The following is a 17,271-nucleotide window of genomic DNA, read 5'->3' on the forward strand; positions in this document are numbered from 1 at the left end:
AAATTTTTTTATTTTTTTTTAAATTGACAGTAAAACACAAACGTAAAACATATGCTTGTTTGTTGTAAATATTCATAATAATGACAAAAAGTACTAATTTGTGCACTCATGCTGCCATTGTAGATAGTGTATGGGAAATTTATGTATTGCTACCGCACACATACACTCAGCCAATTTAGTTTATATAGTTCACCTATAACGCCTTTCCTTGGACTGTGGGGAAAACCAGAGCACCTGTTGGAAACCAAGGCAAAACACAGGAGAAACATGCAAACTCCACACAGAAATGCCAACTGGCCCAGATGAGACTCGAACCAGTGACAGGCGACAGTGCGAACCACTGAGCCACCATGTTGCGCACTAAAAGTTACTCAGTTGAAAATAAAAGTCAACTGTAACATGACTCTTTGATATGCAGGGGTATGAAATGTGCAGGTTTCGTTTACAACAAATACATGTACGTCTACTGCAGAATTGTGTTTCGGCATGAAGAACAGGTGACCTTCATAGGGCAAAGGCCAGGAAATCCACTTTTGCCAGAGACTGGAGTCAAAAAAAAAAAACTAAAGCCTCATTAATTAAACACAAGGTGCCATGCAGGCAACAGTGAGGCAGCAGTCTTAGTCAAGCTGAGAAAGTCTAGGGCTGAATATTTTAAAATTTATTCATCTCTTTTTATTTATGCAATATTGAAAACTTAGTTTCCAAAACCATTGTGTGCTGTCATTGTATGCAAGCAAGTTACATTCAATTAAAAAAATTAAACTGACCTGGAACCGTAGGCCCTGTCCACACGAACACGGGTATTTGGCTGTGTGTGTACACACACACAAAAAAAATGCCGTATCGGGTTACTAAAGCCAAAACATTTTTGAAAACATTGACCAAGGTGAAATATTTCCAAAACTTCAGGTACAGTGTGGAAACTACATCCAGAGTTTTTGCTTCATGATTTCAGAGTGTGCACTGTTTTCTCACATTTTCTGCATTCTACCAACATGCACTAAAAAAATTATGTCTGCAAAATCGTTCAAACAATTTATGTGTTGAATTTAAACTAATTTAATTCGGAATCTGTCTGTTTCTGTTTGTTTAAATTCAACCCAAATATATTGTTTACAATCACTTAACTTAATAGAATTTAGTAAATCCAAAGTCTCTGCATTGTCCTCCATCAGTAGGCTGACAGTATTTACATTTTAAACTAAACTGCAGCATTTAAATTAAAACATTCAATTCCAGGTAATTTTTTTTTTTTAATTAACGGTAAAACAAACAACTAAAAGATTATATTACATTTAAAACGACAATCTCCCCATCGTTTTCCCACTTTTCTCAGATGGGATGGCGGGCCACATAAAAGGTTACCATGGGCCAACTTAAAAAAAAACGCAGTATCGGGTTACTGAAACCAAAACATTTTTGAAAACATTGACCAGGGTGAAATCTTTCCAAAACTCCAGGTACAGTGTGGTCATATGGAAACTATAACCGGAGTTTATGCCTCATGACGTCAGAGTGTGCACTTTTCTCCATTCTGATTGGCAGACATGCACTGAAAAAAATGATGTCAGCAGAATCGTTGCAAACAATTTATTTGTGTTGAATTTAAGCAAACAATTTAAGTTTAGTGATGTTCAACTTTATTTATTTGTTTAAATTCAGCATAAATAAATTGTTTACAATCACTTTAGTACGTGATTACTATATAAACTATTACTATATAAATCAATTAGTAAATCCAAGGAATCATCTTTAAATATATATTTTTAGTGCTGAGTCCACACTAAACGTAGAAGACGTAAATGAGTAATATTAACCAATGCGTCCGTATTTACATTTTAAACTAAACTACAGCATTTAAATTAAAACAATTTCAATTAATTTCTTTGTAGCTTTCAGTTAATTTATTTGTATATATATATATATATATATATATATATATATATATATATATATATATATATATATATATATATCATATTACATTTGAAATGACAATCTCAACGTCTTCATCATTCTCCCTCTTTTCTCAAGTGGAATCAAAGTTTACAAAAGGCCAACTTTGGCTCGCAACTGTCAACACAGGAGCAAACAGATGTATACAGGCAATCCAGAACCATATTACCATATTCAGTAAGCAGGCAGATGGTCAAAAGCAGGCAGCAGGCAACATAAACAAAAATGTGTTTTGGGGTTTTTGGACCCTTTAAGTCTGAAATAGCAAATAGCATAGTGGCCGTCGGCGACGCTGACACTCACCTCTTAAAAAATGTAACTACACGTCGCAACGACGCGTAGCGCAAGCTCAGTGATTGGTCGGCTTAGTAGTGCTGATGAGTGTGGGCGAAGGGGAGAGCTGCGGGAGCCCGATGGTGCGAGCGTTTACAAGTGTGCAGTCCCATGAAGAAGCTCCAGATGGAGACTGTTTTGTGTTTACTTAATGATTAATGTTGTTGCACTTTGGCCAATTCCTGCCTCAAAATGAGCAAGTTTGCAAGTGTTGCATGCGCGTGGGTCACGCCGATCACTTGATGCAGAAGTTTTAGTAAGGTTTAGTAATTCCCGCACGCCGTCAGCCAACCACTTAGTATGCTGTAGTCACTTTAAGACAAAGCGTGTGAGAGAGTGAGACTTATAACGCCCCATTTACACGGGGCGTCAGCGTCAACTCTTCTCATTCACTTTGTATAAGTGGCGTCATGCATTGCCGAACTGAATTGTGGATTTTTGCTCGCTGCAGAAGTTGGGAATTTTTTTACTTTTCATAAATGCGATCAAATCAAGCCTAAATCAAGCCATTCCTTGAGATTCATTTGTAGCAAAGACTATTTGTAAAAATTAAGAGTTCAAATCACTATGCTCAAGCTCTGTTTGTGCTGCAGTGAAGTCTCACACTGCATTATAAAGTTTAAAAGCTGAAATCTTTTTTGTGAAATTAAGTAGAAAACTTACTGGATTAGCATAAGAGTGATTATTCTGGTTTTAATTTATCAACTAAAAAGAACAAAGATCAAACCTGGGATTTGCATCAGCAATTCAATGTTGCAAATGAAGATTAGATGTAATCCGCAAAACTATACTTTTTCTTTAAGCTCAGTTATTCATAAACTCAATGCTCCACTCCTGTAGTAACAGTATTACATGTATTTCATCCATTCAGTATATTGTGTGTATCCATTTATAAAGATTTCATCTGATCCACGGGCAATAAACATGAAGATGCCCCAGTCTGAGCAAAATACATTGCTCTAGTATCCAAAAAGCAGAGGAAGATCACTTACCTTTTTGTTTTAAGTTACTTTCCAGTGTAATGAAATTTTCATAGAAGATAAAATAGATCTGTGAGCAGTTGGTTTCAAAAAAAGCCTTCAGTTCATTCCTGTCGATAATATCTGAAGAGAGAACACAAGAAAAGAAAAAGAATTAGACCAAAACAGACAATAATGAACATGACTATAGCATCACATTAGATAACTCTACAGTTATGTATTTATATATGATTATAATGCACTGAGATGCAGGGAAACAGCCTGGTAAATTAGATTAGACACAATAGATTTAAGCTGTTTTTTGTTTTTTTTCTGTGTTTATGAGATTGTAAAATTAACTGATCTGTCATGTTTGTCATACAGTTCTAACCATGACATACATTTAGTAATGCTTGAGATTGGAAAACAAAGTGGACATGTTTTATTGGTTTCATTTATTGATGTTTTATATATCTACAATATCTATATGACATAATTGGGTATAATTTCATCAGATGAAATGAGTAGCTCCCTATGAAAAGAATTAATCATAATAGAAACATTGGGATGATTTGGTATGGGTGTGGATCTGCATTAAATATAATATACTAAACGCAAGCATTGATAAAAACAGTAGAGCAAAGATAGAAATAAAATACACACAGTGATTTATGATGGGAATCACTTAGCGATATTTCGATATACTAACTCAATCAAGTTTAAAATAACACTGTATAGGCTTCATAGTACATACAATATATACAAATAATCCTACTTAAAGTTACAAAAGCATACATTTTAAATGCCTAAAAGCTTTTAACTGACTTGAAACGTGAAACTAAGTTTTACATCGACATCAGTAATCTAATTACTGGCTTAATCAGAATAAGAGAACAATATGATTAGGGTGTTTAAATGAGTTGCTTTTTGAGTGTATTTGTCATGATCCCGTTTTACATGTTATAGCACATAATTCGAACGTCATTGCGTCTTAATCATATTAAAATTGGATTATTGGTGTCCATGTAAACATACTTACAGTCATAGGCCCTAAACACACACAATTATGTTTGGGTAAATTAATGGTTAAACTTTGCCATGACTTCACAAATCTCAAGTGTTTTCTACTGTAGCTTCTATGCCGATTCAACACTGCAGATCCTGGACATGATTAGTGCAGATGCACAGGTCGCGATACGCAGCCCACATAAAATAAAGTCACTCAGTTTAAGTTATATCCCAATAAAATCTCCTCAGGCATTTTTAACACAATAATCACTCAATCACATCGTAAAAGCCTCTTTTCTGGAAATGTTACACTTTGCCACTAACCCATTTTCTTTCCAGGAGTCTCCCATTTTTCAGACCCATCTCCCATTGTGTTATTTCTCCCAGAAAACTCCTGTAATTCCACCCATTCCAGCCCTCAGATTTTTGGTACAGTCTGTAACACCGCTCCCGGCCGCCAATTTATTTGATCGCTGCGGCCACCCGAAACCCAGTCCATAGTACAGTTACTAACACCACAAACCTCACATGGTCCCATCATATGAATGTTATTCTGGCACCATATTCTGAACATGGCTTATTGTTTTGCCTGACATGCTACAGTTTACTTTTGCAAAACAATCTTTTTTTTCGATAAGTGCCATATCAATAATAACATCTTTTTGGCCTCAACACAGTTCCATGTATTGCATTTAAGTTTAACTGCTTTAACTGCTGATAGCAGACCCTGAGGCAGCATAAATTTTCAGAAGAGCATTTCCAAACACATAACCCAGAAGTTGACCTTACTGAAAGCTGAACTGAATAGATCTTATCCTCGATGATGCCCAGACAGATGAAACCAAGTTCACAATAAGGTCACCACCAGTATTTCTAGTAGGCACTAAAAATGTGCCCGAATGGATTTTATTTTATTGTTTATATTTTCTTGAACATTATTGTATTTATTTATCTTTACTTTCATCTCATTTATTCAAAGCTATCATTTTGTATCTCTCATTTAGATCTCAGTTTGGCCAATACCTACAATCGTATGTACTGTATGTTTACTTTATGTATCTCAGCATTACTACGCTGAGATACATAAAGTAAACATACAGTATATACATGGTGGTAGCAAAAGACATAGAAAATTAGTATTTTCACCCACTAAAAATGGTTTCAGGTCAGTTATTCTTGTCTTTTTTTTCTGTGGTAAGAAGGAAATATCAGTTTACATTTCAAAACATTTGAAGAAGAGAAAAAAATCAAGATCAAGGTAAAATGCAAAGATTAATAAAGGCCTCTGCAACCTAACATTATCTGGCTTCTTAAGAAAGCTAATGGTTGATGAACATCTGCATATAGCTTAATATATTATAATATAATAACCTACAGTATTATTTAGCTGGTTTAAGTGAAAGTTTTTGGCTTCGGTGTAAAAATTATCTTTGATACTGTATATATTAAAATCAAAAAAAGTTTAGTTTTCATAAACTTGGTGATAAGAAAAATAAGCTTTTGGTTTATGAATGTGCTGCCAAAACAGCTTAAACTTTAATTCATTTATAGCTTAATTTATTATTTCTAATTATTATTGTATTTATTTCATTTAATATCATATTTATGTCATATGTACAATGCTGTTTACGAATCATATTGGCAGTAGGCTACGATAACCGTTTTTAAGGTATACTGCGGTTTGGAAAAGTCAGTGTTACAAAACAGTCAAAATTTTCTGCAATAACGTTCCTAATGCATGAGTCAGATTTTTTATTTTTTTTTAGGACAACAGTATTTCTAGCAGAAAAGATATCAGGGATGCCGTTTTAAATTGTAAAAAAAAACTATTTTTGAAACAATTGAAGACAAAAGAAGTCAATACTTCATTTAGTTTGACATGTTTAATGTTACAAAATATTTTAAATGTTTTTCACGATAAAATATTTTATGTTTAAAAGAGAAAAGTTTTTGTTTTTTACCCCAAAATTTTAAAAGAATATATATTTTAGAGCAGTAATCATAATACCGTGAAACCGTGATATTTTTATCCAAGGTTATCCTATTGCCAGAATCTTATACCGGCCCATGCCTAATTGACAGTTAGTAAAAACACTGTAAAATGTTTTCCTTGTAGTTTTTGTCTTGTTTTATAGTCCAAATATCTACAAATTGTTAAACAGTAAGCACTTTTTAGACAGATTTGTAGTAATTTTTTTTTTCTTAAAAAAGCTGAATAATCTTCCTATCAGGGTAAATAAATATTGTTAAAATAATATTGTTTTTGGTTTGAATTTATTATAATATATAATTAAATTAAATGGCTTGTTTTACAGAGAAAAAAAATAACTTTATTTTGAAAACAAAACTTTAATTTTATATATATATATATATATATATATATATATATATATATATATATATATATATATATATATATATAAATTAAAGTTTTGTTTAGTCCATATATATATTTGGACTAGAAACGAAGGCTGGTCAATATGGCAAAAATGCAATATCGACAATTCTTTTCCATATTGGTCTAAAGTTTGGGGTCAGTAGGATTTATAAAAGTTTTAAAATAAGCTTCTCCTGCTCACCATGCAAGGCTGCACTCATTTAATCGAAAATACAGAACTTGTACAATATAATTGTAGAATATAAAGTAACTGTAAAAAAGTAGTTTATCATTTAATTGTTAATTTTATTTGTCCATATTTTTAGTTATCCAGTGAGTCTTTGACCATCTGATCTCTGCGTCATCACAAAAAAAAAAAAAAAAAAAAAAAAAAAAACGAACAAAACTGAGACAGACTAAATACAGAAAAAAACTGTGGAAACATCTCCAAAACACTTCAAGGAAACTGTGTGTGCATACAATGTGTGTCATTTTTTTTTTTACTTGTCATGCAGGCTATACTGTAGCTTTGGACCATTCACCGAATTCAGAATTGTGATTTAAAGGACACTTCTGTCAAAAATAAATTAAATAATGTCTGTTTAATTAGGTTTTTCATTCAGGTCTGTCATCTCAGACAACTTGAAAAGCAAACATTGTTTTCTTTATTAAACTCTGAGTATTTACATGCCATAATTAACCTGTTTGAATTCCATGCCGGTTTATATGTAACCAGATACTTCTTCACATGTGCCCATAAACTCCAACCTCTTTTTGTACTGTAAACAGATAGCAAGGTGGGTAACGATGATGCTTCTAGTGTCTCTGCATTTGTACAATGAAGTGATCCCATCATGTAGCCTGCTCTGCTGTGTGTTCAGATGTAGAGGCTCACAAGTGTCCTTACACAGAACCCCAGCTTTAATAGAAGAAACTGTGAAATGTATTACTTTTATATATGAAGGGAACATCCCAGAAAGAGTGGTCAAATCCTTGCTCGTGTGTGCAAAACATTTTTGCCAGACTGCTTTATGACCTTGGGGAATACTAAGTGGTTAGCATGGCTGCCTTACAGAAAGAAGGTTGCTGGTTTGAGTGCCCATTGGACCAGAAGACTAGGACTGTGTGATTAATAAAAATTGAAACATTGCGATTAGCTAAATGCAAGAGGCTGCGATATGGAATATATGTGTATTATTCAATTTCCCCCATCCAGAGCAAATGCGTGACTGCCGTCTGCATGTGACAGTCATACTAGCCAGTTATGCCTAGTTCAGACTGCATGATTTTAGCCCCGATTTTGGCTCGCCGACAGGTTTTGAGAAATCGCCGACAAATGCCTGAAATCACAAGCAAATCGCTGCTCGTGCACGTGAGTGACAATCACACAGTATGAACAATCAAAGACGCGATCTGAGAGAATCGCTGATGAGTCGCCGATGCCTGTGAGATATTTGGCATGCTAAATATCTGGAGCTGTCGGCGATTCAAATCATGCCGTGTGAATTGAGTTTTGACTGAAAATAACATCAGCGATCGCCTACAGCCAATGAGAGAGCAGCTTTCACTTGTGTGTGTGTGTGTGTGTATACCTGCTGCAGGCCAGCAGGAGGCTGGGGGAGAAGTTAAAAGCGCTCTTTTTCGTTTTTTTTGGACCCACGAAATGGAGGAAAAACTAGTGGAGGTTTGACAGGACTCAGGAGCAAACGTGTCTGTTTAACATTTCATACAGAAAGAAATTAGTTTATTATCAACGGAGAAGCACTTTAGCAGCATCTAGAACAGCAGCCTGTAAGTACATTTAAGATTTGTTTCAGTTGTTGTGTATGGTTTGAGGACTTGTTTCCAGCTGTTTGTGTAAAGTTGTAGGACATTTAAACTTGCTTTCAGTTGTGTATAATACTAGAAGTTGTTTAGCCACTGTTTCCTTGGTTACTATAAGAGCTTGTGTAGCGAACGCAGACGCGGTTCGCGTCGTCCGCCTCAGTTTCGGCCCTTGTTTTGACTCGGGAGGCGTGTCCAAACGCCAGGTAACCACTATATAGTGAGCACGGTAGCATTAGTCGGCAGGAGAAGCACTTTAGCAGCATCTAGAACAGCAGCCTGTAAGTACATTTAAGATTTGTTTCAGTTGTTGTGTATGGTTTGAGGACTTGTTTCCAGCTGTTTGTGTAAAGTTGTAGGACATTTAAACTTGCTTTCAGTTGTGTATAATACTAGAAGTTGTTTAGCCACTGTTTCCTTGGTTACTATAAGAGCTTGTGTAGCGAACGCAGACGCGGTTCGCGTCGTCCGCCTCAGTTTCGGCCCTTGTTTTGACTCGGGAGGCGTGTCCAAACGCCAGGTAACCACTATATAGTGAGCACGGTAGCATTAGTCGGCAGGAGAAGCACTTTAGCAGCATCTAGAACAGCAGCCTGTAAGTACATTTAAGATTTGTTTCAGTTGTTGTGTATGGTTTGAGGACTTGTTTCCAGCTGTTTGTGTAAAGTTGTAGGACATTTAAACTTGCTTTCAGTTGTGTATAATACTAGAAGTTGTTTAGCCACTGTTTCCTTGGTTACTATAAGAGCTTGTGTAGCGAACGCAGACGCGGTTCGCGTCGTCCGCCTCAGTTTCGGCCCTTGTTTTGACTCTCGAGGCGTGTCCAGCTGAATTCAATCAGCTAGTGCTTTAGGGGTTATATAAACAACTAGTTCACCGCGGCAGCGGTCGCGGCAGCCTCGTGTGAAGACCGCCTCGTGTGAAGACCGACGAGGGTAAAGACCATCGACTCTACCTGCGCGACTCCACCGAGCAAAGACACCGACAAAGCACTTGAGTACTTTACTTTGTTGTTTTACTTTACACTTATTTTTTTTGTTGTCAGTGCACTTTTATTATGTGTTTTCTAATTCCTGTTGTTACTAACACTCGCAAAACACGGGAGGTACGCTGCAGGCGTAATCCTCACAACCTTCGTTCAATACATGTATCTACTATTTCACAACTCTCTCTCTCCGTGGGCCTCTGGAATTGTCAATCAGCTGTTAACAAGGCTGATTTTATTACCTCCATAGCTACATATTCTGACTATAATCTCATGGCTCTAACTGAGACCTGGTTGAGGCCGGAGGACACTGCTACACATGCTACTCTTTCTGCTAATTTCTCTTTTTCCCACACTCCTCGTCAGACAGGGAGAGGGGGTGGGACTGGACTACTAATTTCCAAAGAATGGAAATTTACTCTGATACCGTCCCTGCCAACAATCAGCTCCTTTGAATTCCATGCAGTCACCATTATCCACCCCTTCTACATAAATGTGGTTGTCATCTACCGCCCACCAGGTAAATTAGGTCACTTCCTAGATGAACTGGATGTTCTTCTCTCATCTTTTTCTAATTTTGCCACTCCCTTATTGGTGCTAGGTGACTTCAACATTTACGTTGACAAACCGCAAGCTGCAGACTTTCAGACTCTGCTTGCCTCTTTTGACCTAAAAAGAGCACCTACTTCTGCTACCCACAAATCAGGTAATCAGCTAGACCTTATTTACACACGACACTGCTTCACTGATCAAACAATAGTAACTCCACTACAAATATCTGATCATTTCCTTCTGTCTCTCAACATCCACATTACTCCTGAGCCGCCACACACTCCAACACTGGTTACCTTTCGCAGAAACCTACGATCTCTCTCACCCAATAGACTATCCACCATTGTTTCAGACTCTCTTCCTCCATCTCGCAAGCTCACTGCACTTGATTCGAACAGTGCCACTAATACACTCTGCTCCACACTAGCATCATGTCTAGACCGATTATGTCCTCTTGCATCCAGGCCAGCCCGTGCCAGTCCTCCTGCACCCTGGCTCTCGGATGCTCTCCGTGAGCACCGCTCAAAACTTCGGGCTGCAGAGAGAATTTGGCGGAAAACTAAAAATCCTGCACACCTCTTAACATACCAAACTCTTCTGTCCTCTTTCTCAGCTGAGGTTACTTCTGCAAAGCAGACGTATTACCGTCTGAAAATCAACAATGCCACTAATCCTCGCCTACTTTTTAAAACATTTTCCTCCCTCCTCTATCCTCCTCCTCCACCCGCATCCTCCACACTTACTACTGATGACTTTGCTACATTCTTCTGCACCAAAACTGCAAAAATCAGTGCTCAATTTGCTGCACCTACAACAAACACGCAAGATACAACACCAACACCACACACACTCACCTCCTTTTCTCAGCTCTCTGAGTCTGAGGTGTCCAAACTTGTGCTATCTAGCCATGCAACCACCTGTCCACTCGATCCCATTCCCTCTCATCTCTTGCAAGCCATCTCTCCTGCAGTCATACCAACACTGACTCACATAATTAACACATCTCTTGACTCTGGTTTATTCCCCACTACATTTAAGCAGGCTAGGGTAACCCCACTGCTAAAGAAACCCAACCTGGACCATACGCTACTTGAAAACTACAGACCAGTATCCCTGCTTCCATTCATGGCCAAGATTCTGGAGAAAGTAGTGTTCAATCAAGTCCTGGACTTTCTTACTCAAAACAATCTCATGGACAACAAGCAATCCGGCTTTAAGAAAGGCCACTCAACTGAGACTGCCCTGCTCTCGGTCGTGGAGGATCTCAGACTGGCTAAAGCAGACTCTAAATCATCAGTCCTCATTTTGCTGGACTTGTCAGCTGCTTTTGACACTGTCAACCACCAGATCCTGCTATCTACGCTTGAGTCACTGGGCGTTGCGGGCACTGTTATACAATGGTTCAGATCTTACCTCTCTGACAGGTCATTCAGGGTGTCTTGGAGAGGAGAGGTGTCCAACTTACAGCATCTAAACACTGGGGTACCTCAAGGCTCTGTTCTTGGGCCACTTCTCTTCTCCATCTACACGACATCTCTAGGACCAGTCATCCAGAGACATGGATTCTCCTACCACTGCTATGCTGATGACACCCAGCTATACCTCTCTTTTCATCCTGATGATCCCTCGGTTCCAGCTCGTATCTCAGCCTGCCTGTTGGATATTTCACACTGGATGAAAGATCATCATCTTCAGCTGAACCTCGCAAAAACGGAAATGCTTGTAGTTTCTGCCAACCCGACTCTACACCATAACTTTTCAATCCAGATGGATGGGGCAACCATTACTGCATCCAAAATGGTGAAAAGCCTTGGAGTAACGATTGATGACCAACTAAACTTCTCTGACCACATTTCTAGAACTGCTCGATCGTGCAGATTTGCACTCTATAACATCAGAAAGATCCGACCCTTCTTATCTGAACATGCAGCTCAACTCCTTGTTCAAGCTCTTGTTCTCTCCAAACTGGATTACTGCAACTCTCTACTAGCTGGGCTTCCAGCTAACTCTATCAAGCCTCTTCAACTGCTCCAGAATGCAGCAGCACGAGTTGTCTTCAATGAACCTAAACGAGCACATGTCACTCCACTGCTAGTCCGTTTGCACTGGCTGCCAGTTGCTGCTCGCATCAAATTCAAAACTCTGATGTTTGCCTACAAAGTGACTTCTGGCCTAGCACCTTCTTATCTGCACTCACTTCTGCAGATCTATGTGCCCTCCAGAAACTTGCGTTCTGTGAATGAACGTCGCCTCGTGGTTCCATCCCAAAGAGGGAAAAAATCACTTTCGCGAACGCTCACGCTCAATCTGCCCAGTTGGTGGAATGAACTCCCTAACTGCATCAGAACAGCAGAGTCACTCGCTATTTTCAAGAAACGACTAAAAACTCAACTATTTAGTCTCCACTTCACTTCCTAAGCTGCAATTGCCTCTTTGAATATCACACTAATTGTACAAAAAAAAAAAAAAAAAAAAACTACTAACACTTCCCTTCTTAGACTTTACAGACCTGAAACTTGCCTTTAGTACTTATTCATTGTTGCTCTTGGTTGTGTAAATTGCTTCCTTGTCCTCATTTGTAAGTCGCTTTGGATAAAAGCGTCTGCTAAATGACTAAATGTAAATGTAAATGTCAACGTTGAGGAGAAATGGCTAATTCCCTTTAAACGTAGGTGAGCAAACATGTACATGTTCTACCCCATTAAAGGCTTCTTTCTCATTATGTAGCTAATAACAAAAGATATACTACATGTTTTTGGCTGTGAGACGTAGTTTGGACTAAGTTGTCGGCGATTCTCCCTATAGTCATGCAATGTGAATGTCCATGTCGCCGAACCATCTTGCAGTGTAAACAAAGCAGCGACGAAACGCTAGCCCAGATAGTCATGCAGTGTGAAAACATTTGTGACACGACTAGTTTGAAAGTCATGCAGTCTGAACTCAGCATTAAGTGAGAACACTTTTGTTTTGCCGAATCAGAATCCCAGAACTGAACTATGTGAAATGCCCACAATAAAAAAATTATAATAATTAAATAGGAAAGCGAACAGCGAAAAGAGAAACAGCACATCGGTAATATGGGAATATTTTGGTTGCTAAATTGTTGCCACAGCACGAGGAAATACAACAACCAGCACCTACGAATATTAGGATCTTGCTAAAACGTCAACTGATAGTATCGCCAGTGACACTCAATCTATTAGCACGCAAAAGCAAAGTACAATTTCAGAGTTGTTTGTGGCTATTAAACAATATGAAAAATAAAATAAAATAAATCATGAGAGACAAAAGCACTAGGAGGTAACTAATGCCATAACTCATACCTCGTTAAAGAAATGATGCCTTTAATGCATTGATTAAAGAGGGATAAAAAAAAAAACTCATCCAAATGCTGGATAGGAAATACACTTCCATCTCGCACAGCTCTACGTACATTGAATGTTGTGATATTTTGTGTAGCATCATTACTGATTATTTTGTTTTTAGACAATATAAGCTACAGAAAGGCACTTTTCAGTCATGTCAGTTTGCTAAATATTCTGTATTTTTATAATTATTATTTTTTGTTTGTATAATAAGCTACACTATCTCCCTAATTTGAGTTGAACTTGTTTACAGAAAGCTAAGGTCATTTAACATGCGCTTACTCTTTGCTCTGGAGAAAAATGATGAGTGTTTAATTTCTAAATATTTAACCACTCAGCTGCTATTTTGGGATTTCCACCTGGATATTGCCTACCCAAATTTAAAAGCTTCCCAAATCCACATGCAAAGGGGTAAATGCAAAAATGTGGTATCATTTTTAAGAAAACCCTTTCAATTCACACAAAACACTATTAAAAGTGTTGTATAAAATATCTGTATATGTTGTCTACATTATAATAAACACCTAAAAAAGACGCTTTTTGTATTTTCTTTTTTTATAAAGTCAAATTTGAAAGTAGGTTCTGTGTGGTCTAGCGTGCTGTAATTAATTTTGCTGGTTCCTGCACATGTCTGTAATCATAGAAAAAAAGAAAAAAATGTCTCTACCATACTCTATGTAAAAGTTATTGTATTCCAACTGATATGAGGTGATATGCAAGCCACAAGGACCGATCACTATTTTCATATTTCACTATTCTTTTGTTTGATCAAACATAATTCACTATGTTTGGACCACATCAGGCATATAAAATGATTACTTATGCACATCACCTCAAAAATAGAGGAGAAATGGCCCTGAACTGCACAGCATAAGGTAAGAGATGACAGCTGTCTGTGCAGTCTGGGGCTGCTTATTGATCATAAACATGTTGTTTTTACTTCTGCGCCATGGAAACACAGCGATTCTTTCAACAACTATTTGACTATTTGATATGTGAATATATTTCAGTAAAAAGAATGCTAGAACTGTATGAGCAACAGCAAGAGCTTTCATTTGAGCTATAACTTGTACATGTAAATACTTGTACTTGTACATGAAAAATATGTAAATGAACCAATACTCAACACCCAGCTCGGGTATCCAAAATACTGTGTATTTAAGTTTATATAAAGTTTGTACAGTAGAATAAAAACCAAAGTGATGCATCTGTGCATAAAATATAGATTCTACACTTTCAAATGAAACCTTTTAAGAGGGTCTGGTGCAATGCTAGACCCTTAAATCATAAAAAGCGAATGTCGATGACAGCACAGAGCCACAGAGTTTAACTGGTTAAAAACAAATTTGAATAAATGCTGAAGTTAATTTTTTTTCAGTTTCTTTTTAAACTAACACTCACTGCATTTTAGCAGTAAATGATACAGATTGTTGAGCTGAATCTTGACTACAAAATTAAATCGCAAATCAAATCACATTCGCAATCTGTCAAAAATGATGAATTAATAAATAAAAATCGGAATTTGATATTTTCCCCAATTCACACAGCCCTACACGAGACTTTTCTGTTTGGAGTTTGTATGTTATTCCTGTATCTGCATATATTTTTTTCCGAGTGCTCTGTATTCCCCACAGTCCAAAAGCATACATTATAAGTGAATTCGATAAACTAAATTGCCCGTAGTGTGTGAGTGTGTGATGGGCATCTGCCGGTAAATCATTACCCAGAGTAATTAGGGGTTCATTCTGCTGTGTGGACCAGGATCATTAATTATTTTAGTTTTTTTTTTTTTTTATCTGAGTTTTTTATTTAAAAAAAATATTTTATTTTTATTAATCTCTCAGTTACATCTGTCACTTGAGCACCAAAATGTAACCCACAAGCTAGCAAAATTTGTAAGAAACAGAGATTAGGGATCCTCCACCCCATTGCAGCGGCAATCAGCTCGCGTAAAATACACACGGCCCCGTTTACACCAACACTTCTTACTTTTAAAATACTATTTCAGAACTATTCTAGCATTTCTGAAAAGCCCTCCTTCCACACTATACCGCTGAAAATGAACATCATGTGACCACACACACAAACACACAAACACACAAACACACAAACACACACACACACACACACACACACACACACACACACACACACACACACTCATAGAGAGAAGTATGCGCTGCAGCGTCTGAGCTTCAGCAGTCAGCCCAGAAAGCAGTGCACGTCAGACAGTTTATCAAGAATGCACCGCTGGATCGCAGGATACGTGTTAAACATGACATTTAATTAATCTTGTCTTTATCTAATAAGTCTTTGGTCTTTTGAATCTATCAGGTAACGTGTCACAGCATCAGTACACAGCTGCAATCTTTCGCTTTGCACTTTTTTACCAAAAACCTCAGATATTGTTGATTGGTTGCTGTTAGTTGTGCCATTACAACAACACAGATCACTCTGCTTATTCATGCCAGAGTTCTACAGAAAAGGTGGTTGACAGGTGGTAATTAGTGTATAACTTATATTTATTTACTTGTGATTTGGTTATAGGTAAAACAAAAACCATGCGGGTCATGTAGTTGAAACGGTAGGCTACAAATAATTAATTCATAATGAATAAATTAATAAATAATTCACTGCCCCCTACGACGATGCCATCGTCCTTCATGATGTTTTACATTAGACATTGTACGATGTCAAAATTGTCGACATCGCCCTCTTCTAAAAGACATCTTTGGTAAGTTTTGATGCGAAGGGGAAAAGGCCCAGTAAAGGACCCACAAACTGCCAAGAAAAGAATCCACAACCCATTTGTCAACAAATGAGGTAAATCCAGAATCTCTGTGAAAGAACCAACCACTAAAATATCACAAATGTTGGCAGCCGTTCATATATAGTGTCTTTTCTGTGCACAAGTTTGTTATTTTCAGTGAAGGCGTGTGGGTTGTGTGCACATGTTGGGAGTAAGGTTTACTGTTTTTAGATACACAGCAATGTTGATACGATGCACATGTCTAGCCTTTAGCTCTACTTGCTGTAGTGCATTTAGAATGTATTCCCGGGGTTTAGAAGGACATAAAATACAATCATTTGCTTTGGCTTTCTTGTTCAAGTCTGCCACTAGTTTAAGGTGACTGCTAATGAAGTGAAACTGCTGACTGTGTACTGAGATGTTTAGATAAAAAGGGTGTTTTTAGACCTGCCACCTCAATTCCTAAAAATCCTAGAGGAAACACTGCAATTACAGTCTCTTTTAATATTAAACAAATAATTTATTGTTACATAAGGATTGTTATTTTTGCAGAATACACTGCAGAATGCTTATCAGATATAGTGATTAGCATAATTGAGTAAAGCCCATTTTGAAAACGTATATTTGTATCCATTTCTCAGTTAATAAAGGCAATGTGTTTTGGTGCATTTAAACAAAACAGATTTATTTAACTGATATACTTATTAAAATAATATTTGTCACCAAACATATTTAGAAATTGAAAGATAGTACAATTAAATTCAAGCTAAATGTTTACAAAAATAAAATACAACCAACAAAATTTTAACTAAATCTTTCCTTTTTTTAAAAATTGTTTTGATTTTTCCTTTTTTTATTTGTATTTGATATTTTTCTCTAACATATAAATTTACATGTACTAGTTTCTGGACCATTCTCATGAGCTATTTTTATAGATAAGCTCCAGTTTTGGCTTCAGTACTGACTAATGTAATGTATATGCAGTTACGCACAAATATAATATTGTGTATAGCTTCCTATTCAAAATATGAATTTAAAAGATAGATTTGTGAGGGATGTACTTATAAATGCTGAGCCCTGTACACTTATGCAATTAACCAGCTAGAATCAAGTATTCAAGAGAGCCATGAAATTAATAATTTTATTAATCCAACATATGC

The 17,271-nt window shown here is 36.9% G+C and overlaps 1 protein-coding gene across 18 annotated transcripts in view; it reads right to left on the reverse strand.

Annotated features, from left to right (window-relative positions):
• The window catches only part of ralgapa2 (Ral GTPase activating protein catalytic subunit alpha 2), a 324,396-nt gene that overhangs the window by 247,909 nt on the left and 59,216 nt on the right, over positions 1–17,271 (reverse strand). For all 18 annotated transcript variants that reach the window (XR_015513714.1, XR_015513715.1, XM_087290968.1 and 15 more), the window contains exon 2: positions 3,285–3,395. Coding sequence is in view for 16 of the 18 variants with exons in the window: in XM_087290968.1 (XP_087147094.1) it covers positions 3,285–3,395 (111 nt within the window). In the remaining 2 variants the exon portion in view is untranslated. The remainder of the gene's footprint in view (positions 1–3,284; positions 3,396–17,271) is intronic.

Source organism: Danio rerio, chromosome 17 (assembly GCF_052040795.2).
Source record: "Danio rerio strain M-AB ecotype USA chromosome 17, GRCz13ab, whole genome shotgun sequence".
NCBI classification, from domain to species: Eukaryota; Metazoa; Chordata; class Actinopteri; order Cypriniformes; family Danionidae; genus Danio; species Danio rerio.